Source organism: Folsomia candida, unplaced genomic scaffold, assembly GCF_002217175.1.
Source record: "Folsomia candida strain VU population unplaced genomic scaffold, ASM221717v1 Fcan01_Sc019, whole genome shotgun sequence".
NCBI lineage: Eukaryota > Metazoa > Arthropoda > Collembola > Entomobryomorpha > Isotomidae > Folsomia > Folsomia candida.
Genome location: NW_019091211.1, coordinates 3,460,963 through 3,486,939, shown reverse-complemented (window position 1 = coordinate 3,486,939; position 25,977 = coordinate 3,460,963). Strand labels below are relative to the sequence as shown.

General features: G+C 36.3%; 2 protein-coding genes across 8 annotated transcripts; both read right to left on the bottom strand.

The window, feature by feature from the left end:
* Positions 1 to 1,625: 1,625 nt before the first annotated feature.
* On the bottom strand, positions 1,626 to 8,892 carry LOC110857511 (solute carrier family 23 member 2). 2 transcript variants are annotated; one of them, XM_022106096.2, is made up of 12 exons: positions 8,595 to 8,892; positions 8,319 to 8,501; positions 7,229 to 7,586; positions 6,563 to 6,689; positions 6,381 to 6,501; positions 5,178 to 5,319; positions 4,841 to 4,954; positions 4,076 to 4,443; positions 3,889 to 3,974; positions 3,425 to 3,480; positions 2,887 to 2,995; positions 1,626 to 1,985 (listed from the first exon to the last, which is right to left on the bottom strand). In XM_022106096.2, exons 1-12 carry the CDS (start codon positions 8,640 to 8,642, stop codon positions 1,862 to 1,864), a joined length of 1,836 nt encoding a protein of 611 aa, XP_021961788.2. In that variant the 5' UTR covers positions 8,643 to 8,892; the 3' UTR covers positions 1,626 to 1,861. The 2 variants fall into 2 exon arrangements, with proteins under 2 accessions (XP_021961788.2, XP_035713864.1); XM_035857971.1 differs by having other exon boundaries at positions 1,871 to 2,066.
* A 9,396-nt stretch (positions 8,893 to 18,288) lies between these two features.
* Positions 18,289 to 25,888, bottom strand: LOC118438319. 6 transcript variants are annotated; one of them, XR_004836692.1, is made up of 5 exons: positions 25,644 to 25,888; positions 20,683 to 20,866; positions 20,049 to 20,137; positions 19,139 to 19,559; positions 18,289 to 18,613 (listed from the first exon to the last, which is right to left on the bottom strand). XR_004836692.1 is itself a non-coding variant. In XM_035858281.1 (5 exons), the coding sequence occupies exons 2-5, from the start codon at positions 20,794 to 20,796 to the stop codon at positions 18,346 to 18,348; spliced, it is 738 nt and encodes a 245-aa protein (XP_035714174.1). In that variant the 5' UTR covers positions 20,797 to 20,916; positions 25,644 to 25,888; the 3' UTR covers positions 18,289 to 18,345. The 6 variants fall into 5 exon arrangements, 3 of the variants coding, with proteins under 3 accessions (XP_035714174.1, XP_035714176.1, XP_035714175.1); XR_004836691.1 differs by having other exon boundaries at positions 19,139 to 20,137; positions 20,683 to 20,728; positions 20,794 to 20,866; XM_035858281.1 differs by lacking the exon at positions 20,049 to 20,137 and having other exon boundaries at positions 20,683 to 20,728; positions 20,794 to 20,916.
* Between the last annotated feature and the right edge of the window lie 89 nt (positions 25,889 to 25,977).

The window sequence follows — 25,977 nt, the reverse complement described above, 5'->3', positions numbered from 1 at the left end:
CTTTGGAAGATTTAGTGAAATCTAATCTCACCATAATTACAACGTACACACTTGTCAGGTCAGGCAAGCGTCAACCGCTCATACAATTTCTACTACCACCGTTACTTGCATCTATTAAAACAGATTCGTCATATTCGGCAAGTTACAAATTTGCCACCCTTCTGTCAACCTTTGTTCACCGGCTGATCTTCGTTTCGTCCAGAATGTATAATTTTTCCGCGATTGCGAGTAATATTTCTAACTCTGAAATCATCGCGACCAAAGAGGGGGAAATTCCAAAGCGTGCCATGTTTGCAATTGCTGACCCGAAATACAGAGGGGTGGACAGAAGAAGGAGCCACTTTGCCTAAATTTATTCCGGCCTTATTATTCGTTTGTGAAGTTTGGTAATTGGTTCAGTGTGAAGCCCTTTAGTTTATCTAACGAGCCTCAGTCGCTTTTTCCAACCAGTCATGACCTTTGAAACAATTTTCAGAGTGATTCTGCACCACTCGTCCTGAACACTTTTCCAAAGTGCATCAAAACGCACGCGTTTTCCTTTCAAGAAGGCTCTGTTTTAAGTACTCGAATCCAAAAAAAAACATCGGATTGATATCAGAGGAACTAACGAGAGTTTCTATAGTAGGAATAATTGTTATACCCAAACTTTTTTTAAAATCCTTCGTGTAGGCTGATATTTTGTGAGAAATAAGTTGGGATGAGAGCATGATCTCGGGATTTCCTACGAGTCACTTGCTGTAGGTCATTGTGAATGACTCTAGAAATGTTCTCCTACTAACGTTTAACATTTTCGCCATGCAACTTTTAGTTGGTGGATTTACCGTTTTGGCGAAAAATTGATTTTCCGGATAAACTTTTTGGTTCAAGCGGATCTTGGGTATCCTTTCCGTGGGGGTGGAGCTCTAACCGCTTTTTCCCTCCGCTTGATTCCAACGTTTTTAAGTACATTAGAAACGTACTTTCGATCGACGATAAATCCATTTGCAGCAAATTTTCTAACAATCGCTCTCTGGCTCAATATGTCTTTGGAAAACACTTTTATGCGTGCCTCGCACTCTGGGGGGTGCTGTAGGGGCATTTTTAACCGTAGGGAAAATCCGAATAGTGCTAAATTTTCGTTAACTATCTGGGTATGACATATGCAAATTTTGAAAATGCCGCGACTGTGCATCACACGCCACCCCTAAAATTCAAGTGGCTCCTTCTTCTGTCCCACCCCTGTATTACTTGCTCCGACTCACATCACCAGTACAAATACTTGGGAAGCGGTTAGTCCTCGACAACCTGCACGATCTACCATTCCAATACACTTTGGTGGGACTCGGCAGTAACAATCACATTTGGCCGAGGATATCCAAATGTATTGTAAGATTAATGGAATCGGGAATATCTGGGAGATGGAAAGCACTCCAAACGATGATTTTGAGGCTAAAACGAATGGAGTATTTTGGACCAGATTTTACGAGAAAGTTATTTCTTCAATTCAGTTCCAATTTTAAAGAGTCAAAGGTTCAAATCTCTAATTCTCAGGAGGAAGCGTTTCCCTCGCTGTTTTATTTCCTCGGTTTATGTGCCACGATTATAGCGGTGGCGGTCGTAATTTTTCTGGTTGAGTGCAAGTTTGTAGTTAAGAGGGTTCTTGGAACCGTCCGACTTTTTATGCGGGACCTTGGCGGTTATTTATGTAGGACCTACATGTATTTATGTATGTGGGTATTAACAACGTTCAACATTGTCGTGCATAGAATTTAAGCTCGAAATTAAGTCAGGTTTTATAACAAAATGAAGTTTGTCTAAGTTATACGTACAAATATTTAATACATATTTAGAGCTTCAATTTTTCACTGAATTACATAATTATCTATAATTCTTCTTCCCTCGTTTCCCCTGTGACGTCCCGCTTTCTAAGTATCCTTCCGCAAATACTAGACAATCTGGTGGGATCATACGTTGGAGAAATTGGAAGTAGCCTCATCCATTTTGCCCTTGACATTTAAATTCGCTCATACAAAAACTGATGTATGAATACCGAAATCTTTATACAGGGTGGTTTAAATGTCTCGCTGCTGCAATGGAAAATTTTCAATGGGAAAAATTCTTAAATTTTGATTAGTTACAGAAATTCTGCTTCCCAAATTTAATATTTCGTCATTAGTTTCCAGCAATTTCGACATTAAAATTGCATAGTAAATACCAGAGTTGCGTTAAATAATGAACGAATTATTTAAATATAAATAATAAATAATTTTCGTTCCCAAAATTATTTAATTAATAAATAAATAATAAATAACCACCAAATTTTTAATTTCATTTAAATAATAAATAATAAATAAGACTTTGGGTTATTTAGAATTAAATAAATAAATAAATAAATAATTTAAATAATTATTTAGTATTGAGATGATGCAGTTAATGGGGAATTTCCCGAAACGGCAAAACAATTATCAAATTTAATAAGGCGAAATCTCCTCGCTTCAGCGTTTAACGCATCAATTTGAATCTTATTATTCGAAAAAATTCAGTTCTGTTGCGTTTTTGTCAACATTACGACAACTTTTGCGCTGACAAATTATTTAAATACGGCTATTATTTAAATAATAGAAAAACCGTCAATTGGAAATTATTTAAATAATAAATAATAAATAATGATCAGAAATTATTTAGATTTAAGTAATAAATAATAAATAATTATGGACAATTATTTATTTTTAAATAATAAATAATTTCCAAGCGTTATTTAAGCATTATTTAAATAAGAACTTATTTAAATAATGCATCTCTCAAGTAATGGAGATTTAGGGGCCTTTCACTTTGCAAAGTTTTCCATTGTAGCCTTACATTGTAGACATTTAAAAAACTGAGCGAATTATGAATTAATTTCCTTACTTGTTAATATACCCCATGACGTATGGGATGTCGTAGGTAGGATCGCTATTTATCATGGCGGCTTGCTCGGCCAACTTCCGCTTCGTTAAGCCACGTTCCGCTTGGGTGCCTATAAAAGTTGTAAATAAATTATTCCATGAACGATCTAAAACCCATAACGGGATAAGCCAGTTTGGGTGTCTGCAGAAAATTTAATTATTCTCAGTTCATTTGCATAAATCTCACAATGCCCATTCTGGGCTTCCCATGCTAAATAAACACTCTGCTTGTCTTGAGTGCATCAAAATATGTAAATTATGTACATAATTTCGCTGCGTATAATTTAAAATTGTACATTAAACTGTGTATGATTTTTTTTATCTTTGTAGAACTGTATATTTCTTGTAAGAAATTTTATCAGAAACTGTTGAACTGTAAAGTTTTCCTGAACTTTTGACTGAGTTTGCGTGATTTTTTTAGCGAGAAATTTATTTTAACGGAAGGTAGGTATGTAGAGTGTAAGTTAAGTTGTGTCAGAACAAAATAAACCTAATCGTACCTGGAACCGTGTTGTCCAAAATGAACCCAGTAATACCTCCAACAAACATTCCAGTGCTGGAATTTGTAAGAAATCAGTAGAATAATTGTAGTAACTTTACATAAATTCAACATGTGTATGGTTCATCAGTCGTGAGACGGAAGTTTTCAAACACAGGATATTGGGAATTGTAAAATATTTACGTCGAATACTCCACGCGTCATGGGTCAAATTCTTAAAAAAGTATAGTTGCCACTAGTTGCCAGGTCAGTGAAAGCTGACATGAAACATATGTACCTGGAGAAACCGAAGTAGCTTATAAAGGCGTTAATGGAGTAGATCTTAATTAGTTTTAATAAATATTAATATTTTAAATAATTATGCATAAAGCATTTTGTTGAAATTGTACCATTCTGTCTTAAAATCAATGCGTCCCATGATTAATGAACTACATAACTATTTACTTCTACAATGTCGTATCATACCTTAACAAAATCTGGAATATACTGTCCATCTCGGCTGACCCGGTCTGAATTGCGGTCGCATTAGCTTGCGCCCATTCGGAGACTGTCTGATTTTTTTGCAAAAAAATAATTACAAGTCTTACACCAAAGCTAAAAATTAATTTTCTCAGCTAAAAAAAATAACTGAAATTCCTCATAAATTTCTCACCAATCCTGCGAAAATTGAGAACGCCACGATGAAAATATTTCTACTAGATTCTAAACAAACTTCGGACAAAGTTCCAATCGCGACGGCGATCACGAGGGGAAACGTGTAGCCGAATAAACCGCCCAAAATCGGGTCAGGAATTAACACAAAGAGCGCCCCCACTTTTCCCACCATCCCGAAAATAATCATGAGTGCGCCTGCGGTCACAATTACTCGGCGCGACGCGACCTTCGTAATCCCGATGGTGCCAATATTCATGGCGTAGGAGGTCGATCCATTCCCCGAGCCCCAAAATCCGCTCAAAACACAGCCTAAACCTTCCATGAAAATGCCACGATTGATCGCATGTGCGGGAGGAACGGAAGTTTCTGGGAAAATTAAAAAAAAATCAAGTAAAAAACTTGTTTCGTACACTTTTCTGTAAATCCTTAGCGTTAACCAGTGCGTAATTTTTCATTGTTTATGTACAAGCTGTAAATAATCACGTCATTTGATTTCTTAAAATCCTGAAAATTTAATTTCATAATTTTAAAGGTATTACAATTTTGTATCCTAACAATCCCAACTTACAACATCTAACATCTCTTGTATCTAACATCTCTTTTCCAACACAGTACATGTTGTACAAATTATTTCGTACTAATATTTTAAACGCTGTAATTATGAAGGGTTTATATGGTTGTAAAAATCTAATGAATTAGTTTTTTGAAATTCGGCATTACTCGAATAACTTCACTCGTGTAATTTTGTTTGCAAAGTACTTACTCGCAACAATCGCGCATGCATAATAATCTCCGATGGACTCAATTGTGGAAGTCATCACGCCACAAAGAACTCCAATCACGGCACCAATGGACACCGTCGGCCAGCCCCATTGAACTAAAATCATCCGATTTATATACAATGTCTGTTATTGACCACTGGGCACGGCGCAAAAATCGTGAGTTTGCAGCGAATTTAGAGGAAAATATCCGCCGACTCGCTACGAGTCGATACGAACTCGTAGCGACTTGGGAGTCATTTCGCTGCAAATTCACTGCAAATTCGCAACGATTTTTGCCCCGTACCCACCGATTTTGTTATAATTTATTTATTTAGCTACATGGGTACGGAATCCTAAACCAGGGGGCTTGATGCAGGATTTTGATTTTGAAATCCGTCCTCGCAGGGTCCCCCTTGGGTAGGACGTCGCTCACGGTGAGAATTGCGGTTACACCCCAAACAAGAATTAGCGCGAGGAGGACCTGAGACAGAAATGTGATCATTTAAATCGCAAAATTTTCAATAAATCTTATATACATAGATAATTTCTGCCCCAATTTACAAGGGGGTTTGTAATTCTGAGAATTTTACAAAAAAAAACAATTTTCACGGCCCTCTGCGTAGCTTGAAAGTCTCACAAGTTTTGTAAAATTGCATACATTTTTATTGATGTTTCAATTCAAAAACTGACAATGCAAGTCTTTTACGTGTACAACTCAGATCTGGTTGGGACCAATTTTATTTTGTTCACCACAAAAAATAAGCATACCCGTATTTTTTCATTTTTCATAGTTCGCTAATTTGAGCGCGTGGCGCGAATTTTAAAACATTTTTCAGCCAAAACCTCGGTTTTTAAAAATGCCATAAATTTTCGAATGGTAGCGCAAATCCAAAAATTCGAAAACATGTCTCTTCAGAATGACTTACTTGACGTGTAAAAAATCCACATGAATTATTTTTTGAAAAATTAAAAACTTGTAAGAGTTTATAATTTTAATGCATTTCAAAAACTGGCAAAAAATTTTGAAATTCAAATTTCGAGACAATTGGATTTTTCATAAGTCAGGTTAGTCATTCTGAAGAGACATGTTTTCGAATTTTTGGATTCGCGCCAAAATTCGAAAATTTACAGAATTTTTAAAAACCGGGGTTTTGGCTGAAAAATGTTTTAAAATTCACGCCTCGCGCTCAAATTAGATCCTTATGAAAAATGAAGAAATACAGGTATGCTTATTTTTTATGGTGAACAAATAAAATTGGTCCCAACCAGATCTGAGTTGTACACGTAAAAGACTTGCATTGTGAGAGATTTTGTTGATAAATTATCCAGTGATGTAAAGCTACGCTTAATCTGAGCATATTCATAAAAACTGGTAAGCTAATTTTCCTCAGAAATATTTGTAATTTTTTCAATTATGTATGTATCTAGATTTTACGAAGGACTTCGTGAATGGCCTTTTAACTGTCATGGCTATGACAGAAATTTGTAAAATTTTAACAATATGTATGTACATATTTATTCACGTCATATCGGCAAACCTACCGGATATATTTGGAACAATGGAAACTTTTTGCGCCTCCCTTTTGCATCCCTTTTCCCGAACGGTAACCACACCTTGATTTCTTTCAAATGTTGCGAAAACAATATCAACAGCCCCAACATTCTAAAAATTTATGACAAAATGCTATAAAAATGCACATTTCTAAATTGGTGCAATGTCTTACGAAAATCCTACACCAGGATTTTTCTCAATTTGTACGGTCACATGTTTAAAAAATGACAATCCAATCATCCCAATTGCCGGAGCTACGGTAAGTGGCGTTATAAATTTTGTAAGATATCCAATGACACCTAGAAAAACAATTAATCAATTAATTTTGCATAAATATTTTTAAGAATTATCAACATTTTTATATTTATTAAAAAAACTAATTTAGAAAGTTAAAGTTGCAATTTGTAACTTATAAAGTGCGTAAACTTGTTAAAATAATTGTACAAACTTTTACCAAATTCATAAAAAGATATCTCTGATCTGAACAAGTTGGCAAACATTTTCAAAGTAATTTTTTTTAGAAATATTTGTAAAATTTTGAAAAATTTTAAAGTAAAACTTAAAGGTAAAACTTTTAAGTTTAAACAAATTAAGAAAATTATAATGTATTACGTAAATTTCCCCATTTTCGGATAGATACATACATAAATACATAAAATAAGTTTTTTTCAAATAGTTGAAAATGGATCAGAATAAGAATGCTTTGCTCAATTTTAAGAAATTTGGCAATGGTTTTTGATAAATCACACTTGGTTGTATCACACTGGTAACAATTTCGTATCACATATTTTTACCCCCGTGTGGTAAAAAATCGTAACAATTTTTAGTTATAACCCACCCGTAAAGGCGAAAACCATTTCGAACATGGCCGCGAAAATGATGGCGCCTTGAATTTCGCGCATTCTAATTTGCCACAACTCGCGCCGCTCTTCGTCCCCCATCCCGTCGATGTTTTCTGGGCATTTCCACTGGGGGAGGTTCATGATGGCGAGGGAGGGCAGCAGGTAGGAAGCCGAGCCCCCCTGCACGATGGGGAGCCGGGTTCCCAGTGTGGTTTGCAAAATGGTGATAATGCCCGACATGAAGACGAGGGTGGAGATAAGGTTGGCCTTATCGGGGTCGTCGTCCACCATGCAAAGTGCCGGAGCCAAGATAACCGGACACGCTACCGTGGCGCCGATCATTTCCAAATAATGCTGCAAAAAATTCAATCATTTTAAAAATACAGTTTTTTACGAAGAAAACAAAAGTGGAAATTCGAGAAAAAAAGTATAACTTTATTTTGTCCAGCTTTCCGGCGCTATCCTGCACACATTTCGAAGAATTTATCAAAAATTTTAAAAAATTTTCGGAAGTTTGGTTAGGGAAGTTTTAATATCGGAAATAGGTAAAAAAAGTTATTGGATATTTTCGATTTGTACAATTTTTAAAGTTTGGGGTCCAAAGTTGCAAAGTTATGTATGACCTGGATACGCAGGTTCATTGTTACAATTACATGTGCATTTTTTTATTTTTCCATATTTAGGGATAAAAATATTTTAGTTAAGATAACTCAAGTAAATAGGGATAAATTAGCCCCTCAATTAGAAAACTATATATGCGGTCCAGAAATGTCTCCTTACAGTCTAAACCTTGGTAGCGTAATTGTTTTAATTGTGCGTCCAGTTGTTCACTCGAAATTCGCTTAATTCACAAGAATATGGTGTCATTAAAGTAATTAAAAATTTAATTATTGTGCAAACCGTATCAAATGTGGAAAACTGTACAAGTCAATTCCTTTGTGTTTGTTCACACGTTTGCATGCATGGAGTTATGCATGCACATATTTACATATGAGCGGAATATGACGTATGTATGTCATACCCAACACGTGCAACTTTTTCGTACGTTTTCAAAATTGCCATAAATTTCCTTATCTATGTATTCACCTGCAATCCCAACGTTAAGCACATGTACCATGGTGGTTTATCATCCATCCCATAAAGCAATGGGTTTACGTCCAATTCCACCTTTTCTAATGGGGCAGTAGGGCTTTGCTTATGAAATTCAAGCGTGACATGATTTCTCTCATCTTGACAATTTCTCACTCCATTCGGTTCTTTGTAATCCTCCTTAAGTAAAGACAAATCAAAAATTAGCAATGATATCAGTATTTGCATAGATATGTACATGTACTAATTTAGCAGTTAAAAATTGCTTCTTACACATGCTTCCGACATATCTCCATTGCACGTGTATCCCACGTTGTCCATGATGCTAGACAAATATTAAGCTGCAATGTGCACATTCATACATAGGTTGCACAGGTATCACAAAAATATTGAATTTTAAACTAAATTTAAATTAATGTTTTTCAAAATTGTTTTAAATTTCTAATTTTATGCCCAAACAGTAACGCTAACTTGAATAACGATTGCACGGACTGAGCAGTAAACGAATTTTGGTAATAAATTTTCTTTCTGTTACTCGAGCTTACTGTCGAAACTGAGATTTGCGACACGGCAAGACTTGTATAACACATAGACTGGAATTCATTTCCAAAAACTCGTCTTTTATTAACTCTGATGGCGAGGCGATGTTAATTAATAGATAAGTAAGTTAACTCATTAAAGGTACCAAATGCAAAAAGACAAAGGATACCGTATTTGGTTGCATGCATTCCTATAAAAAATCATGGACCAGTTTTATATCAATCATTTAATTTCGTAACCCCTCCACCGTGGTGGTATATATGTAAAGAACGACGGCAATTTTGCACGGTTGTCAGCATGTTAACTTACAATGGAGGTCTCCCAACGTATGCTCACAGATTTGGACGAAATTAGTGTCAATCGATCACAAATATAATTAGTATGAAATTTGCAAATGGAACTATCTGCCAATACGCAGGTTTGGCGGAGATATTTGCATAAAAAGAAGAGAAAACGCACCAAAAGGCAGGCATATTTTTCATTTTCCAAATTTCCTGCGCATTTTTTCTGCTTTGAATGCAAATATCTCCGCCAAACCTGCATATTGGCAGATAGTTCCATTTGCAAATTTTATACTAATTATATTTGTGATCGATTGACACTAGTTTGGTCAAAATCTGTGAGCATACGTTGGGAGACCTCCATTGTTAGATCACAATGCTGGGAATGAAATAATGAGCAAATAATTGGACTGTGTGTAACGACTAACGAGGGGCATTGTGTGTGTAGGTCACCACGGCATGACGGGCAAAGCAAAGAGAATGTGTCTTAATTACGAATAAGATACGATATGCATGTATTAACGGCTCCGTAAACCTATTAATATTACGATGTCCGTCATATGTACATAAACCAACTGGAAACTGGCATTGAATCATTACTGGCCAGAGCACATACACACATACATAAATATGTATAAGTATTACCCTACCGGCATGGTATCATCGAGCATTACAGTCTGGTAATGTTTTGGCATAGAAAAATTTACCAATTAAAAATAAACTACTAGCAATCAGGTTCGAAATTACTACGTGTAAAGAGTATAAATAAATATGTCATTGTATCGGGTGTTTGAGTGTACGAGTGCATATTTAGATATTAAGTACAGTGAGAATGACTATACCCAACCAGAATAACCGATGACTAACACCTATAACAATATGTATGTACTTGAGTTGACGGGTATGGGAAATTACAGCGTACATAATTTCGTGCATGAAAAGAATTCATAATTGATGTTTATTATACGTACTTATGTACATATGTACATACTTGGTCGTGTAAAAGTTTTAACACTTCCACAAGCAGTGCTTGTCAAGCACTATATACATACATCTATATTATAAGCTGGAAATGTCTTTCTGCAACGGAAGTGAAAGTGGAGAAAGTGATTTGCATATCAGCTGCGTTGGTGCAAGCGGTTTGAAAATCGATAAGTTAGTTATCCTTAGCTTGATGGTTATCAGTAAGGGAAGGTAACACAAACTCTTAATTGTGGTTATCTGGTCGCTGGGGGGATTGGGAGGGTTTGCCCCCCCCTGGGATCTGCGTGGGGGAGTGGGAGGGTGTGGCCCACTGGGATATGGTTATCGTTCGGATGGGAGGATTTAGAGGGTGTGCCCCCTGGGGTATGGCTATCGCTCTTGGGGGAATGGGTATGCTAGACATTGTCATGGAAATTTGCCTATTAACCCAATGAAAGGTGTAAAATGTTACCGTAGGGACATTAGTTATTCCTTTGTTCCGGATATTTAAGCTGCATACCGTTCCGTTCTAGCCCGTTCCCAAACCTGAGATATATATTTCAATATGCCTGGATGACGGGAGGGAGAACGGATTCCGTTCCATTCATGGGTCAACCATATTTATATTGGATTGTTTAAATTACAAAATATATTTGCTTCGCGTACACATAAAGGAATGGAATTCCCTTCCTCTTCCATTCCCCTTGGATATACTTCAGACGCAGTAGTGAAATCTATCTTCACATCAAGGGAAGGGGGATGGAATTCCGTTCCCTTCATGTGTGGACTATACAGTTATCGCTATGCTGAAAGGAATAGGGGATGCCGGATATTAGTGGAGGAGTTTGCATATCGAAGTCGTTACACCCCCAGTGTTGGGTGTGATCTGTTTGTGGGGTCGCGCACCTAGATGGCTACTACCTCTGTTTGGTTTTGCCCCATTGGGATGTGGTTATAAAACAGTTGGGGGTATGCGGGCTGGAGCCGCAGTGAAGTGAATGGTGAAGGGTTCCGTTCCTTCCCTCTTCCAGTAGGATATACTTCAGACGAAGTAGTGACATCTTTGCATGAAGGGAAAGGAAAGGGAACGGAATTCCCTTCCCGTTAGATGTACTTCAGACGAAGTAGTGACATCTTGGCACGAAGGGAAATGGATAGGATTCCCCTTTCCGTTAGATATACTTCAGATTAAGTAGCTATTTCATATTTTGTCAAGACTCATAACCAGCTCTCACTGCAGCGTTACATAAGGAACACACTCCATTCCCTTCATGTGCAGACTACGTGGATTTAAGAATCGAATCAGAATTCCATTCCTTTCGCGAAGGGAATGAGGCCTCAGATGAATTAGTCAAATCTTCTACTGGCAGAGATTTTGAAATATGAGCACGAGTATAATATCATACACGCTTTGACATGCCACACACCAGTAACCGTGTGGACCAAGTCAAATGTGACATATGTCGAACACGTCAAACGTGTCTTTGTTAACAGATTTTGAATCGGGTATAACAATTTGATGTTGATTTTCCTTGGATCCATTCGTTGTGACCAAATATTTATTACCAAATAAGACTATACAGTATGCCATGAGCATTGCTTAGATTTCTTAAATATTTTAATTTTCCTACCATCAACTTTCATCATCAACTCATACCATCAATTTCACGTTCTTCACAAATTCCTTTGACTTCCGTCGGTGACAGAATTTGAGATTATTATATAGATTAAAATATTTAATTGGTTGGAGTTTTCCAGAATTCCACTCAATTTTATTTTCATGACCATCAAATAAGCTCGTGCCCGCGGGAGACGGGCTTATACGTTAGTAATAGTATAAATAGCAATTTTGCACACATTTAAGTATTTTTATGTCTAACTTTTCTAAAAAAATCATTATGAGAGACTTGTGTCTCATATGTACATATGTATGTATGTCATACACTGCATGTTGTATTTATATACACGTACAGCGCAAAAATATTTTGCCCAAATATAGCATGTACATAAATATGTATCGTGTTATATTATATTTGTGCATACATATGTCTTCCCTTAAGTAGTACGACGATATTTTCAATAATTTATACAGAAGGGTTTGGCACTTACGTGGATACGAATTTGACCTTGAATAACCCCAGAACGGTTTGTCGCAGCGGGTCAAAATTTTGAACAGACGAGCATATTATCCTCAGATAGTTGTGTGCAAAAATTCAACTCTCTACTTTCAAAAATGCCTCCCCCACAGCCCCCAGAAGGTGAAACACTCATTTTTACTGTTTCCAAACTTAAATACTCATACAACCGAATTACTAAGCATTTCAAAAGTGAATGGAAAACAGTTTCGAAATCTACAATCAATAAGGTATTGAAAAATATAGGTGAAAAGTGATAAATTTTGAGTAAAGGGCAACAACCACCCCCTGAAAGAAGGCAAAAATAGTGTTAATTCCGACCGTGCTTAGGAAAATTGACCTATTGACCTCCAAAGACAATCCACCGACCCAAAAGGAAATTTCCCGTAAGGTTGGGGTGTGTATGCGTTGAGTGAAAAGAAGAATTAAGATTTTGAAGAAACGACTTGGTCGGAAAACTCGTGTGCATCAGCTGACCGAAAAACAGGAAAAAAATCGCGCCCGTGTTTACAAAAAAAATTATTCAAATTCTCTGTTAAGGAATAAGAGTGAGTTATTGGTGACATTGGACGAAGCACTATTTTCTGTACAAGTTATTAATTGGGTTCAAACAGCTTACTACACGACAACTGCCGAAAACTATTCACTCAAGTTGGTGCTTCTTTGTAAGGAGAACTTTTTTAAACAGTTTATGGTCGTGGGTGCAATGTCGGGTCGTGTGTCCTCCCACTTATCAAAGTCTCCCAAAAAGTGAAGGAATCTTCGAAGTATTATGTGGACGGTGTATTGAGACCACTTTTAGAATACCATTTTCCCAAACTGCGCGGCAAAAAAATAAATAAGGTGATTTTTCATCATGACGGAGCGTCTTCCCAGACGGCAAAGTTGACCCAAGATTATGCAAAGGACCTTGAAGCTAGATTGGAGATAAAAATCATTTTGAATAGTGAAATACCTCAACAATCCCCCGATGTAAGTTAAATGGACTTTGTAACCACTCAACCCATACTCGCTCGTGTGCTCCCTCTGGGAAGGAGCAATGCATCTACGTGCATAAGTGAAGAAGTAGTGATGTGGCATTGAAGGCGGAGTTATTTTGTAGACATTTGTAAAATATAAAGTCGTGTACATTTCTAAATGACAGTCAGTAATAAATCGACCTTCGGACGAATAACAACCTTCTCCATCCTCCAGCCAGCACTTATTACCAGGCCATACCCGCTGCCATCATAGTCATCTTATCATCATCACATCATCATCATCAGCATCAAGGGTCATAGGGCGAGCGAGGACTGGGTCAACAGGGTAGTAGAGTAAGGGGACATTGGGACTGAGCCACCCAGTGAAGGGAGAGAGGTTTCAACTTTTTTGGGTTCGGTTACTTGAAAAGAATTTTTTTCCTGCGGAGACCGAATTTTTTAGATGGACTTTGGAAAAAGTTAAAATGACTGTCTTAACTTCTGGGGGCTGTGGGGGAGGCATTTTCGAAAGTAGAGAGTTGAATTTTTGCGCAAAACTTGCTGAGGATAACATGATCGTCTGTTCAAAATTTTGATCCGCTGCGACAAACCGTTCCGGGGTTATTCAAGGTCAAATTCGTATCCACGTACGTGCCAAACCCTGTATTGGGAAGTTAGTAAAGATATTTATATACTTTTACTAAATGATAAATATTAGCCGCTTACTGTGATCATTTTGTCCGTCCGTCGGTAAGCATCATGATATCTTCAGAACGCCTCAGCATAATCAAACTCTGTTTGCGCCATATTGCTTGGAATTTTTACGATTTAACTTTTAATAATTATTAATTTTTACGATATAATTTTCAGCTTTTATCTAACAACCGCTCCAATCGGAGTACCCCCCATAACGCCAAGATATGTGGTTCAACATTAAGTTTTACCTTAATTTTCATATGGGGTCTCATTTTAAAGGAAATTTCGCCACGAAATCAACACCTCGGACCAGCCCATGACCGTAAGGGCGAGATACAGGGTCATACATTGCATACTTTTTATGTCCTAAATACTCATTTATTACATTTTATTTTATGACGCCAATTTTGTATCGTTTGGGACTCTTCATTATCTTTAGAAATGTAATTCGAAGGATACCAGACCAGCAGGTATAATAATTTGTTGTTAAAATAGCATTTTTCATGAACAATAGATGCGAAAATAGGAAACTATTAAATAAAAACATGCATACAACATATCCAAATATGTACACAATTGAATATGTATAAATATCCGACTTTTTCTTACTTCATGCCCTATGTCACTGATATTCCAAACTAACAATAAGTAAAGAGTTACTGTACAGTAAGAATTAAATGATTCGACAAGCAGATCCGCCCACTATTTCAAAAGTACGAATACTCTACTGCATTATGTTGCCCACATGAAAAGAATTAAAACTGAACAATTTTTCGCGGGCCAAAATTTTCCCTTGGGGGTTATGAGAATTATGAGAGATTAATGTGATGCACATAAGGCACAACATATCTATGAAATTTCAAAAACAAAATTTTTTTACACTCTCTGGATCAGGACCCCGATAGGTTTTTCGAACTGAGGTGGAATTCCGACTTTGAGGGGTTTTTCACAGCGACGCAAAATTGAGTCAGAAATTAGTTTTTCGCATTGACGAAAAAGTATGACGAAATGTTCATAAGTTAGCTTTTCACCAATTTTTATTATGTTGCAAATTATTAGTAGTAGAATAAAGGTTAAATTACTCAGAAAGTCGAAATCGACCTGCGTGACCTTTTTCGGGGATCGAAAGGTCACAATGTCAAAGGTCACATAGTCCCAAAAATGGGATATCGTTGGAAAGGTATTGGCGAGAGGAATCAGAATATGTATACTTTATGGGGTCTGAGACCACTCCCTACAAGTCTAGAGGCCAAAGAACGAAAATCGGCAGTTGTCCAGAATTTAACACAGCAGTGGATTGGGAACTAACACAGAAGCATGCATGGGAAAAACTCGAAAATATTCTTCTGGCTCTAGTTTTGCGGGGAGTGATTTCAGACCCCACAAAGTATACATATTCTGATTCCTCTCGCCAATACCTTTCCAACGATATCCCATTTTTGGGACTATGTGACCTTTGACATTGTGACCTTTCGATCCCCGAAAAAGGTCACGCAGGTCGAGTTCGACTTTCTGGGTAACTTAACCTTTATTCTACTACTAATAATTTGCAACGTAATAAAAATTGGTGATAAGCTAACTTATGAACATTTCGTCATACTTTTTCGTCAATGCGAAAAACTAATTTTTGAGTCAATTTTGCGTCGCGACGCGTCGCGGTGAAAAACCCCTCAAAGTCGGAATTCCACCTAAGTTCGAAAAACCTATCGGGGTACTGATCCAGAGAGTGTAAACAAATTTTGTTTTTGAAATTTCATCAACCCATTCCATAGATATGTTGTGCCTTATGTGCATCATATTAATCTCTCATAATTCTCATAACCCCCCAGGGAAAATTTTGGTCCGCGAAAAATTGTTCAGTTTTAATTCTTTTCATGTGGGGCACATAATGCAATAGAGTATTTCTACTTTTGAAATAGTCGGCGGATCTGCTTGTCGAATCATTTAATTCTTACTCTGTACTTAAGAATCCGAATTGTTCTGAACAAAACAAAACAATTGTCCCCCTGTATCCAAAGTTCAGATAGATGACGACAATTGTTCTACTCCGTTAGTTGGGTTTCATCACGTAATAGGAACTTGGACACATATCTGATCCAAAAGTTGTGAAAGTGGTTATCACGCTATCGATAAATACATTTTTAGAAGAGTTAATGCGCTAAGTTGGTTTACCAAATCAGTCATTACTACATATGACGACGAAGTGCAGTGTTTCATCATACATGTCAAAATTGCCATGTTTATTTCTTATTTAATCCCGTCTTAAATATGTACATATCCTAACTTGTTCCAGTTTTACGTCATTTTCAAACTTGCATAACTACGGTACCGCAGTCTTGAAATTATCTAGAATTTACCGGCATTAGACTCCTGTTAAAGTGGGAAAAACGACATAAAAAAGCAGGAATGAATCCCTTATTCACTTCGATTATACTTTGTTACACCATATCAGCCATGGCAAGTGTGGCTGTAGATAAGTTCGACCTCCATGTCATCCTTGACAACTCAGACAACAATTGGGAACAACTAGTAAAAAATTTCATACACCTCTCGTTCGATCACAGTCCCAAACTTATCAAAAATATAGAACCTTCGGTGCCAAATAGCTTAAAGAAAAAACTTATCGAAAGTTCTCCCCGTTCCGAAATATTATTCATTTCCAAGCTCTCATTACTATTTTCAACTGTACTCCCAACATCAAAAACTAAATACATTTTTGTCTTAATGCCAAAATCTCTTCGCTACGATAATAACCTCCCCAGCGTTATTAGATCATCTAAAATAATCTTTTTCAAGGAAGATGGCATCTTCATCCCGTGTCTTCCCTGTCAAAATTCACCACGTGGCACCTTCATAAAAACGTATTCTCTTCTTTCCCTGGAGACGATCAACTCAATTTGGCACTCACAAAACGAGATGAACATGCATGGAAATATTTTCATGACAAGTTACGTCGTTCAAGACGCTGTCACTTTTAAAAATGCCTCTTGTGGACCGAGCCTGAGTAAATATACGGTCTGGGAATCTTTATCTTACTGTACGAGTTACGTGATCGGAAGGAAGAATAACTTCACCACGGTGCATAAAAAACATTTAAAAAGTTCTGACCCGATAAGTGCCTATATTGGGATGAATTTCGTCCTGGGCTCGGATACCATTACCAAGTTTTACACCAATGAACAAAAATTCTTCAGTCTGTCTTTTACAAAGTTCAGATTTTCCATAGTCACTCAGTTTCCCACGGCAGAGAGTAGTTTTGGAAACGTTTTTGCCCCATTTGATGTCCCGACGTGGGCTCTAATCCTCGCTTTTTGTATCGTAATAACTCTTGTAATTCAACCTGTGCGCAATCTCCCTAAAAACAGGGCAGAATATAGTGCCATTGTATTTCTCCGTGATTTGATAACATTTACATCAATTTTACTCAGCCAGACTGGTGGTAACATCGTGAAATCGTTACAAAAGGAGAGAAAAGCTGTTCCCATTCTGACCGTCTGGTTTTTTGGGTGTTACATCCTCATGCAAAACTTGTACCAGGGCTCAATCACGTCCGATTTGACGGTTACACCTTTTCCCACCGTTCCTAAAAGTTTGGAAGATTTAGCCAAATCAAATATCACAATAATTACAAGTAGCACGATTTCCACGGGGCCCGGAAAGTATGGGCCCCTCATAAAATTTCTCCTACCACCGCTACTGAAATCCATTAGGGCAGACTTGTCAACAGGCGGTAATAAATTCGCCACCTTTCTGTCAACCTTTGTTTCCCGATTTATCTACGTTTCGCCCATAACGTATAATTTGATCGCGATTGCGAGTAATATTTCCAACTCGGAAATCATTTCGACCAAAGATGCTGAAATTCCGACGCATCTCACGTTTGCAATTGTTGACCAGGAAGATGTCCTAATCCGATTTACCTCGTCAATAAAAATAATTGGGAAGCGGTTAGTCCTCGACAGCCTGCAGGACGACGTACCCTTCCAGTTTTATACGGTTACGTATGGCAGCAACAATTATATTTCGCGCATAATATCCAGGGGTATTATGAGATTGACGGAATCAGGACTATCTGGGAGATGGGAAACACTCGAAACTATGAGGATGCAGTTACTTTTTATGCAATATTTTGGACAAAATTTGACCACAAAGTTATTTCTTAAATTTTGTTCAGACTTTAAAGACGCAAACGTTCAAATATATACTAAGCAGGCGGAAGCTTTTCCCGCGCTTTTTTATGTGTTAGGCTTATGTGGCACAATTATTGCGGTAGCTATGGTTACTTTATCGGTAGAAGTTTTAAGTTAGTTTGTACATATTGTGTAAGGAAAGTGTCGAAATGTTCAATTTTTTTGGAAACTTTGCAATATTTTTAATAGTGTAATCTAAGTTATTGCACTTATATATATATATATATATATATATAATATATTATTAAAAATCAATTCGTTCACATGTGTTGTTCAAGAATTTTTATGACTAATATCAAAAATAAAATATATTGGTGACCACTTAATAAAGTAAAACATCCGCTAGATTTGGTTTTGGTATCATCGCAGACGAAAAGCACTTGATACAATTCCCGGTCCACATCCCAAGGAAGGTCATACACGGACATGCGCTGAATACAAAATTTCTCTGGGGGCAGCTCCATCTCAACCCAGGTTTTGCCATCCTCCGTCTGACGCATCATTCGTCCGTCCACCAAATACCGTTTCCTTATGAAAAAATAGATCTTGATACTTGATTGAATTTATTGCTTAAGGTGGAATAATTCCTTTATAGGTTTTTACTCTCACCCTACCCATTGTTTGTAAAACGAAATTTCTAATTCGACACTAACCTAACCAATCTTATGAGTTGTGAGATAAATGCATACTTTATCAGTAATGTCAAACTGATTTCTGATACTATAAAACTTTCACTAACATTGCTAACTTATTTGTCATTTTCTCACGATAATTTCGCAAACAATTAAGTAATTCGCTAATTTATTCCAAATCCATAGTTTTTAAGTGCCAAAAATTAACTTTACATTAAAGCATGAAAAGTTGCATTTATTAGAAAACTCATGAAATTGTTTCAATTTTACAAATTTGCATTGAAAGACATTAAATCGGGGTGGAGTGAGGTTAAAAATCTATGTCATTCAAATCGTCACCCTATGTAACCTTAATGGATAGTTTCCGCAATAAATAAATGTATATAAATGAAGAAATTTTGCAAAAAAGTTAGCTACTCACAGAAACCCAACGTCCCTTCTACCTGCGGGGTCCTTCTCATTCTCGACAACTGTTGTGTACGGATACTTCCCAATTTTTGTACAATTTTGTTTCAGATTTCTGCGTAGAAACACCAAATCCAGATCGTTTTCTTGATCTTGAACATTATACTCTTCCTCTGGAGATTTGTAGAGGCCAACGTAATTCGACGTAGGAATTCCTAATCTCTGATGACACGTGTTATTCCAATAGTCAAAGAATGCATTGATTCCACAACATGTCGGGATGCAAATGGTTTTAGAAGATGGATAATTGTTGCAGTTGATCGGACAGATTTCAAGTTCAATGTGGCTATCTGAAATGCTGAAGGGGGGATGATGGCTCATTCCATCTGAACCCACACGATCGTCGTCGCACCCATATTTGATATCTTGTCCACAATCTTATCATAGATGCATAATATAAAATAAAACATATCATAAAAATCAAAATTTGAAAATTAATTTTTTTCGCAAAGATATAGCAGTGCATTGAAAATGCTTTCGTCGCCAAAGTGTTGGTTCAAGGGGTAGGTTACATTTACAGATTTCATTCATTGATCATTCATTGATAGGAAAAATTTTCAAAAATTCAAATATTCAAAAAAATCAGAAATTTATAATGTATTGAAAAACTCGATTATCGAGAAGACGGACAAGAATCGCTCATAGAGAGATAAGCCAATCGATGCCTTTGGGCCTAAGGAAATAAAAAAGTTTAAAACCCCACGCGATTTTTGTCCGTCTTGGAGTTTTGGCGATTTTTCGAAAAGGTAAAATTAACATGGGCTGCTTGCGTAGACAGTAGTAAATAATTCTGTGTTCCTACGTGGCCGGGAACATTGACAAAGCATAAGTTGTGTGGTGTTCTCATATCAAAGAGAGGAAAATACATGGTCAGGCAGCCACCACCAGCGAGCAGGGTTTAGCACCTCTATTTCCTGGGACTCGATCAAACGTGTTGCTTACAAATGGAATGAGCCTGATATTAAAAATAATTAAAATTCACTATTGGTACATATGATCAATAATTAGACCTACATATTTATGATCCGCGCAAAAAATATAAAAATACGAAATTACTCCATAATTTCTCAAAATCGATTTTAAAGTAGCCTGACTAGAAACTACTGTGTCGAATTTTGCAGTAATCCATAGACCTTGATGCATATTAAATTCTACATTTTTTTGCATGATGATGCAGAAAATTTCTATGGATTTCATTCTGCAAACCATTTGCAAACGTTTTACTTCAAAATTTCCGGGGAGAAAAAAAAACAATTAACTTTGAAAATTTTGGAGTGGCAGCACTTTCTTATTTTTACGCATAAGCCTTATTTTTTTAAATTGCTTTGTTTACAGAAAATTATGCTAAATTTCTGCATAAAATCGGGCAAATTTAAATCAGGGATAGGGGAATTGTGCTAAACTTTAAGCTGCAATTTTTCTTTAAAATTTTAGCTTAAGGTGAGCACATGATATCTCATTATTTCATATTTATAGATTTGTTATACTGTATGTACATACCTTGCCAGACAATAGAATTTATGTGACAGCAATTGTCCCTTGTTTTCTAATAATCCATTAAATGTGAATTTAGTGGTTGGTCTTTGTTCCTCCCACATGGGATACTCGTACCATCGCCGTCTCTGTTTCTCCTTGGCTTCAGTCAAGTTATACCCTTCCGGATCGAGAGGAAGCAGGATCCGATCTGAATGGGTTTCGCATTTTCTTATGTAAGATGAATTATATTTATGGATACTGAAAATAAAATAATTTTTAAAAAACATGCTTAGGCGAGGCGCTGCTAAAAGTGAAAAACAAGGCCTCTGGGCATATTTTTTAATTATCTCGTACCTTTATCTTTGTAACAGGAGTTGGTGGTTTTGTATCACCGCGAGGCCAAACATATTGACCGTGTAATATACCACGGTCCGTTTATTACAAAAGCGAGTAGCAACACAAATAAAAATTTGCTGCTAAAAAATTCAATTCTTGCTAATTAAAATAAACGAATATTCCTTCGAAAGGGTTATAAAATTGAGTGGAGTTTGCAAAAACTATTGCAGAGGACCAATATGATTACTAATGTTTATTTAAATAGATCATAATTTAATTCACTAGTTAACCAGTAATTCTGGTAACTAATAGAATTTGATGTGCACAATTTTCCGTGCACGCCACTTCAACTACGTTTGCTTTATTTCAAAAATGTTGTTTGCGTTCGTACATTTAGGTATAGGATTTCGTTCCTTAAATTGTAGACCCACGGTTTGCATTCACAATTACTGTTTTGACGACCTGTGTAAGGAAGTCAAAGGTAATTGATAATGAAATATTAGCGATTTAAAATAACCGTTTGTCTCAGGAGACTGGTATAATTATTGAATATTTCCTAATTTCGTGGGGGGATACTGCGTGGCACTATTTTGACGGGTTTGTATTTGAAGAAATTAAAATTCCGACGCATAAATAAGGAGATAAGCGATAATTTTGAGAACTCAGATTTTGTTCTTGCGAGTTCTCGCGAATAGATTATTATTTGCTAACAGCTTAGCGTAAAATGTTTGACCTCGCGGTGATGCAAAGCCACCAACTCCTGTTACAAAGATAAAGGTACGAGATACTTAAAAAATATGCCCAGAGGCCTTGTTTTTCACTTTTAGCAGCGCCTCGCCTAAGCATGTTTTTTAAAAATTATTTTATTTCATGGATTTTAGGTGATATACATTTTGAGACAATTATTTGCACTCCTCAAAATTGTTACACTATTTTTTAAATATTGTCAGCTTTTTGAAATGAAGACATTTGATTTTATATTTCGTTACAAAATTAGTTGAAAATACCCGCAGGAGGTCGTAAAATTAATTTCCCTCTAATTCATTCACTGGCCAAATATGGCAATTTCGTAAACACACTATTTTAGAAAATTATATTGGTAGCTAGTAACAACTACCTTGGAGTATTGTAATTCTAATGAAGAATGCTTAGGGGTGCCAATTAAACCACCCAAGAAAAATATGTTTTTATCCAAAGAAAATTAATATTTTGTTCCAATTATAGATCATGCAATTGATTATTTTTTTATTCCAAGATTTTTAGAATAAATTTCAAACAAATAATAAAAATCTCAATGCATAAAATACCAGATTTACAATATATATCGTAGATAATTGAAATTAAATTTCAAGTAAATATTAGTCAATGATTAAAGCCTTTCCAACTAACTTCTTCCTCCCAGGTTTAGGTTTTGCTCCTACACTATCTGTTTTCAGATTATCGGGGACAGTGATTTTTTCCCTGATAATTGCAATGCCAACTATGTGCTTGCAAATGTACTCTTTCTTAAAAACAGGACAAGTACAGCTTGAAGTAAAGCTATAAAGTTTTGCCTCGGCCAAGGCATTAATAGTTTTTGTCCTCTTCCACTTAAGGATAGGTTTTTGCTTTTTGAGAGGTGGTTTTTATCTGGAGCGACCCTAAAAATCGGTATGAGGTGACCCAAACCGAGTTTTAGAAATTGCTTTAAAACATGAAATTTGAAAGAATATGACGTTAAAAGGGAGCAAATTGCAACCAGAATGACCCTGGAGGCTGACCCATACCGTTTTTAATTGTTGTTACTTCAAGCTGAAATTTACTATGGGGGATAAAACCCACTTCTAGAGAGCACACAGCTTTGGAATTTCAAGCTGTTAAAGGATTTGATGCCAAGTAATAGAAAATCTAACAAACGTTTAATTATCCACAACAGGGAGTTTGGTAATATGATGTCGGCCAATTCCGACAAAAATTTAGAACTCTGACTCACCGAGTCAAGGACAGAGTCCCTGACTCAGGCTATATGGAGTCTGCACTATAGGTCTTGTTAGTATTTTTGACTGATATTTTTACTATGCTGAGATTTTTAATTTTGCCGAGTTTTGTTTACAGTGCTTGAATTTGTCGTGCTGAAATTATTTTTGACTAAATACATTGACTATTAGATATGAAAAATATATCTATCGGTTGCATATTTGTCTGCTGCATATTCGTCTGGGTGCATATTTGTCGGGTTGTATATTGGTCGGTTGCATGTTTGTCGCTGCATAAATGTCGTTTGCATATTTGTCTCCCCGGCGTCAAAGACGGGGTGTCTACATTTGCATAGCATGCAAATGTAGGCTTGTCTGATAACCAAATTATTCAACAAAAGTCGAATTATTCATCATTGAATATTTTACTATTTCTTTGGAATGTTTTATATTTTCTTTGGAGAAAAAAATTAACTCGATTGCAGATTTCATGATTGCAGAAAATTATTAATTTTCCTTGGAACAAAATATTATTTTTTTGGGCACAATAAATTTGACCCAACATAAATATTAACTGTCCCCTTATTGAAAGTGTCAGTCTATTTTGACCTGCAGAAAATGAATGCATGAATCAAATCAAATGAAACTTTTGTTGAATACTAACGATGAGCATACCGAAGATTTTTAATCCTTCAGTTGTGCAAATACCCCTTCCGTACCAGTGGAGAGACGATTTTGTCGCACACCTCTCTCATGAGCGCTTCGCCACTCGTTTCGTCAACTTCTATGATGGTTTTCTTCATTACCCGATGAAATTCTTACAAATTTAGTGATATCATTTTTTAATGACAGTATTATTTCTTAAGTAATGCCCAATTTTTTTTAATAGGTCGACACTGAGGTACTTTTTGAGCCTTGTCTATTTTATCGACAAAATCAACTTTTTTCCCTTCGAGGTACCTGGTCACTGTTTTGGCATTCTGGTACGTACCCATGCCAGGGAAAAATAAAACGTGTTTGTTTTTGATAGAGGGGGTCAATCTCCTGGTGATACACTCTTTGAAATAAATCCAAAAGTTCAAATTCTTGGTAGAGGCGAATCGATTTGAGACGCTCCAATTGTTATCGATCCGCAGCCATTTTATGTATATCGTCGTAAATTTTGCTTGGTTTTGAATTGAAATTTCAAACGAACGTCATTCTTACTTCCACATGAGCAGAACTTTACACGATTGATGCTTCGAGGTCAACGGGGTCGTAGTTTTAACAATTCATGACATCAAACTTCGGGGTGTCAGTTTTTAACATTTTCTCGACAAGTTTTTCACAAATAGCTTTGACTCCTCCTTTTTTATCTTGATTGTACTTTGGCGCGGTTTTAGTGTTGTACGTTTTGAAGCCCATCTTATTGGCATTGATCCTGCGAAGATAGGTTTTTGAAATTTTTAGTTGTCTGGGTGCAAGCCTCATGGATAAGTTGGGGCTGCATCAAAAAGATTTTTTCACGTTTCGCGTGAGTATATTAGTGTCCTGGCGGACAGGTTGACAAGGCCAAATTTTATAATTTGCATTTTCACGATTCTTAGATATGTCTAATGTATGACTGATTTTGTCCGGCCTATCCCTTGAACAATGAAGTGGTGATGTGCTCTTTTCCGATCCGAGAAATACTATTTTTTGACCGAGTGGCAAACTAATTATTCCACTTCCTCTAGATTTTGTGCTGTCATTTTTGAACGAAAAGAGATAATCAAATTCTGTCTTCAGTTTTAGAAAGCTTATCAAATTTGCCAATTTTTATGATTTTTCATGTGCGAAATTCATTTTTAACTGGGTGAACCAATAGAGGGAACCTTGACACTTACAATATGGGGACAACTCATAGCTTCAGATGCCTCCATCAAAACTTTTTCAGTTTTGGACCGATTTCAGTCGGGTTTGTTTTGAATGATGCTCAATCGATTTCTGCATGATAAAATCATATTTTATGCATATAGTTCTTTGGTGCAAGTATCTCAAATTTTGATTTTAAAGTTCCAAATCGAAATTTGAGAGCCAAGGATAAAACTTTTCTATTGGGCATATTGAAAAACATCATCTCCTAATTCTCCTCTGCACGATTGCTCTTAACACCATTTGCGTATGATTAACCGTTTAGGCTCTACCCTCGCTGACAGTTTCAAAGGGTGTATACGAAAGCATACTTAGGCTTCGCCGTAACCATGGTTACGCTTTTTTGCGGGTACCCATGTCTACTTTTGCCTCACCTAAGAATAACAAGAAAAACGTGTAAAAAATAGTAACGTTAAAAAGTTGTGAAATAACTTTTTCCCAAAATTGTTCACTATCCCTGGAAAATGGTGCTACTTAAATGTTTAAAAATACTTCATTCACATCTAAAGTTGTCTAATAAATTATCTGTTGGAAATGCGTTATTAAAATAATACCAAGCGGTGTCCATATATGTATGACTGTACCAATTGGTATTGATATGTAATACCATGTATATGTATACGAGATGACTAGTAAAGTTTTACCATATCGGTAGCAGATTTTTGAGGACAGGTATAATTTTAATTCCCAGCAGTAACAACTTTAATACCGAGAAATCAGCACCTGCCTGAGTATACCATATATTTCTAACAGAGTGCATGATTTATGGAGTTAGATTGAATAGGTTTGGTCTGAAATCACCTGAAATATTTCAATTCCTCCACCGTTGAGACCAAATGTGGAGGAATATTTATCCAACTTGAATCCTGATCCTTCCCGTTAATTGGACTTCTTTTATCTTCAAATTTTTCACACTTTATCACATTCCCCATTCCATTATTAATTTGTAGAATGGTAATGACTACTTGGAAAAACGTAATCAAATGAAATGCCATTATCTTTTTATGAATTGGGATTTAGTAAGACATGTTTATGTAATGCAAAGAATTGACGGCAAACTAATTCTGAGCTTATAAAATTTAGCGTTTTATTAAATAGATACTTTAAGGAAGTAGTATTGATTGAGGTTAGTAAC

Bases quoted from the DNA above. Each gene is read 5' to 3' on its own strand.
- LOC110857511 (XM_022106096.2), bottom strand. From the start codon at position 8,642: ATGGACAACGTGGGATACACGTGCAATGGAGATATGTCGGAAGCATGT. The intron at 6,690-7,228 runs GTGGGTTATAAC...TTGTTTTTCTAG, and splicing joins AATGGTTTTCGCCTTTACGG to GTGTCATTGGATATCTTACA. The intron at 2,996-3,424 runs GTACGATTAGGT...CAACTTTTATAG, and splicing joins TTTGGACAACACGGTTCCAG to GCACCCAAGCGGAACGTGGC.
- LOC118438319 (XM_035858281.1), bottom strand. The intron at 19,560-20,682 runs GTATGTACATAC...ATCTATGATAAG, and splicing joins AAATTCTATTGTCTGGCAAG to ATTGTGGACAAGATATCAAA. The intron at 18,614-19,138 runs GTGAGTAGCTAA...TTTTTTCATAAG, and splicing joins AGAAGGGACGTTGGGTTTCT to GAAACGGTATTTGGTGGACG.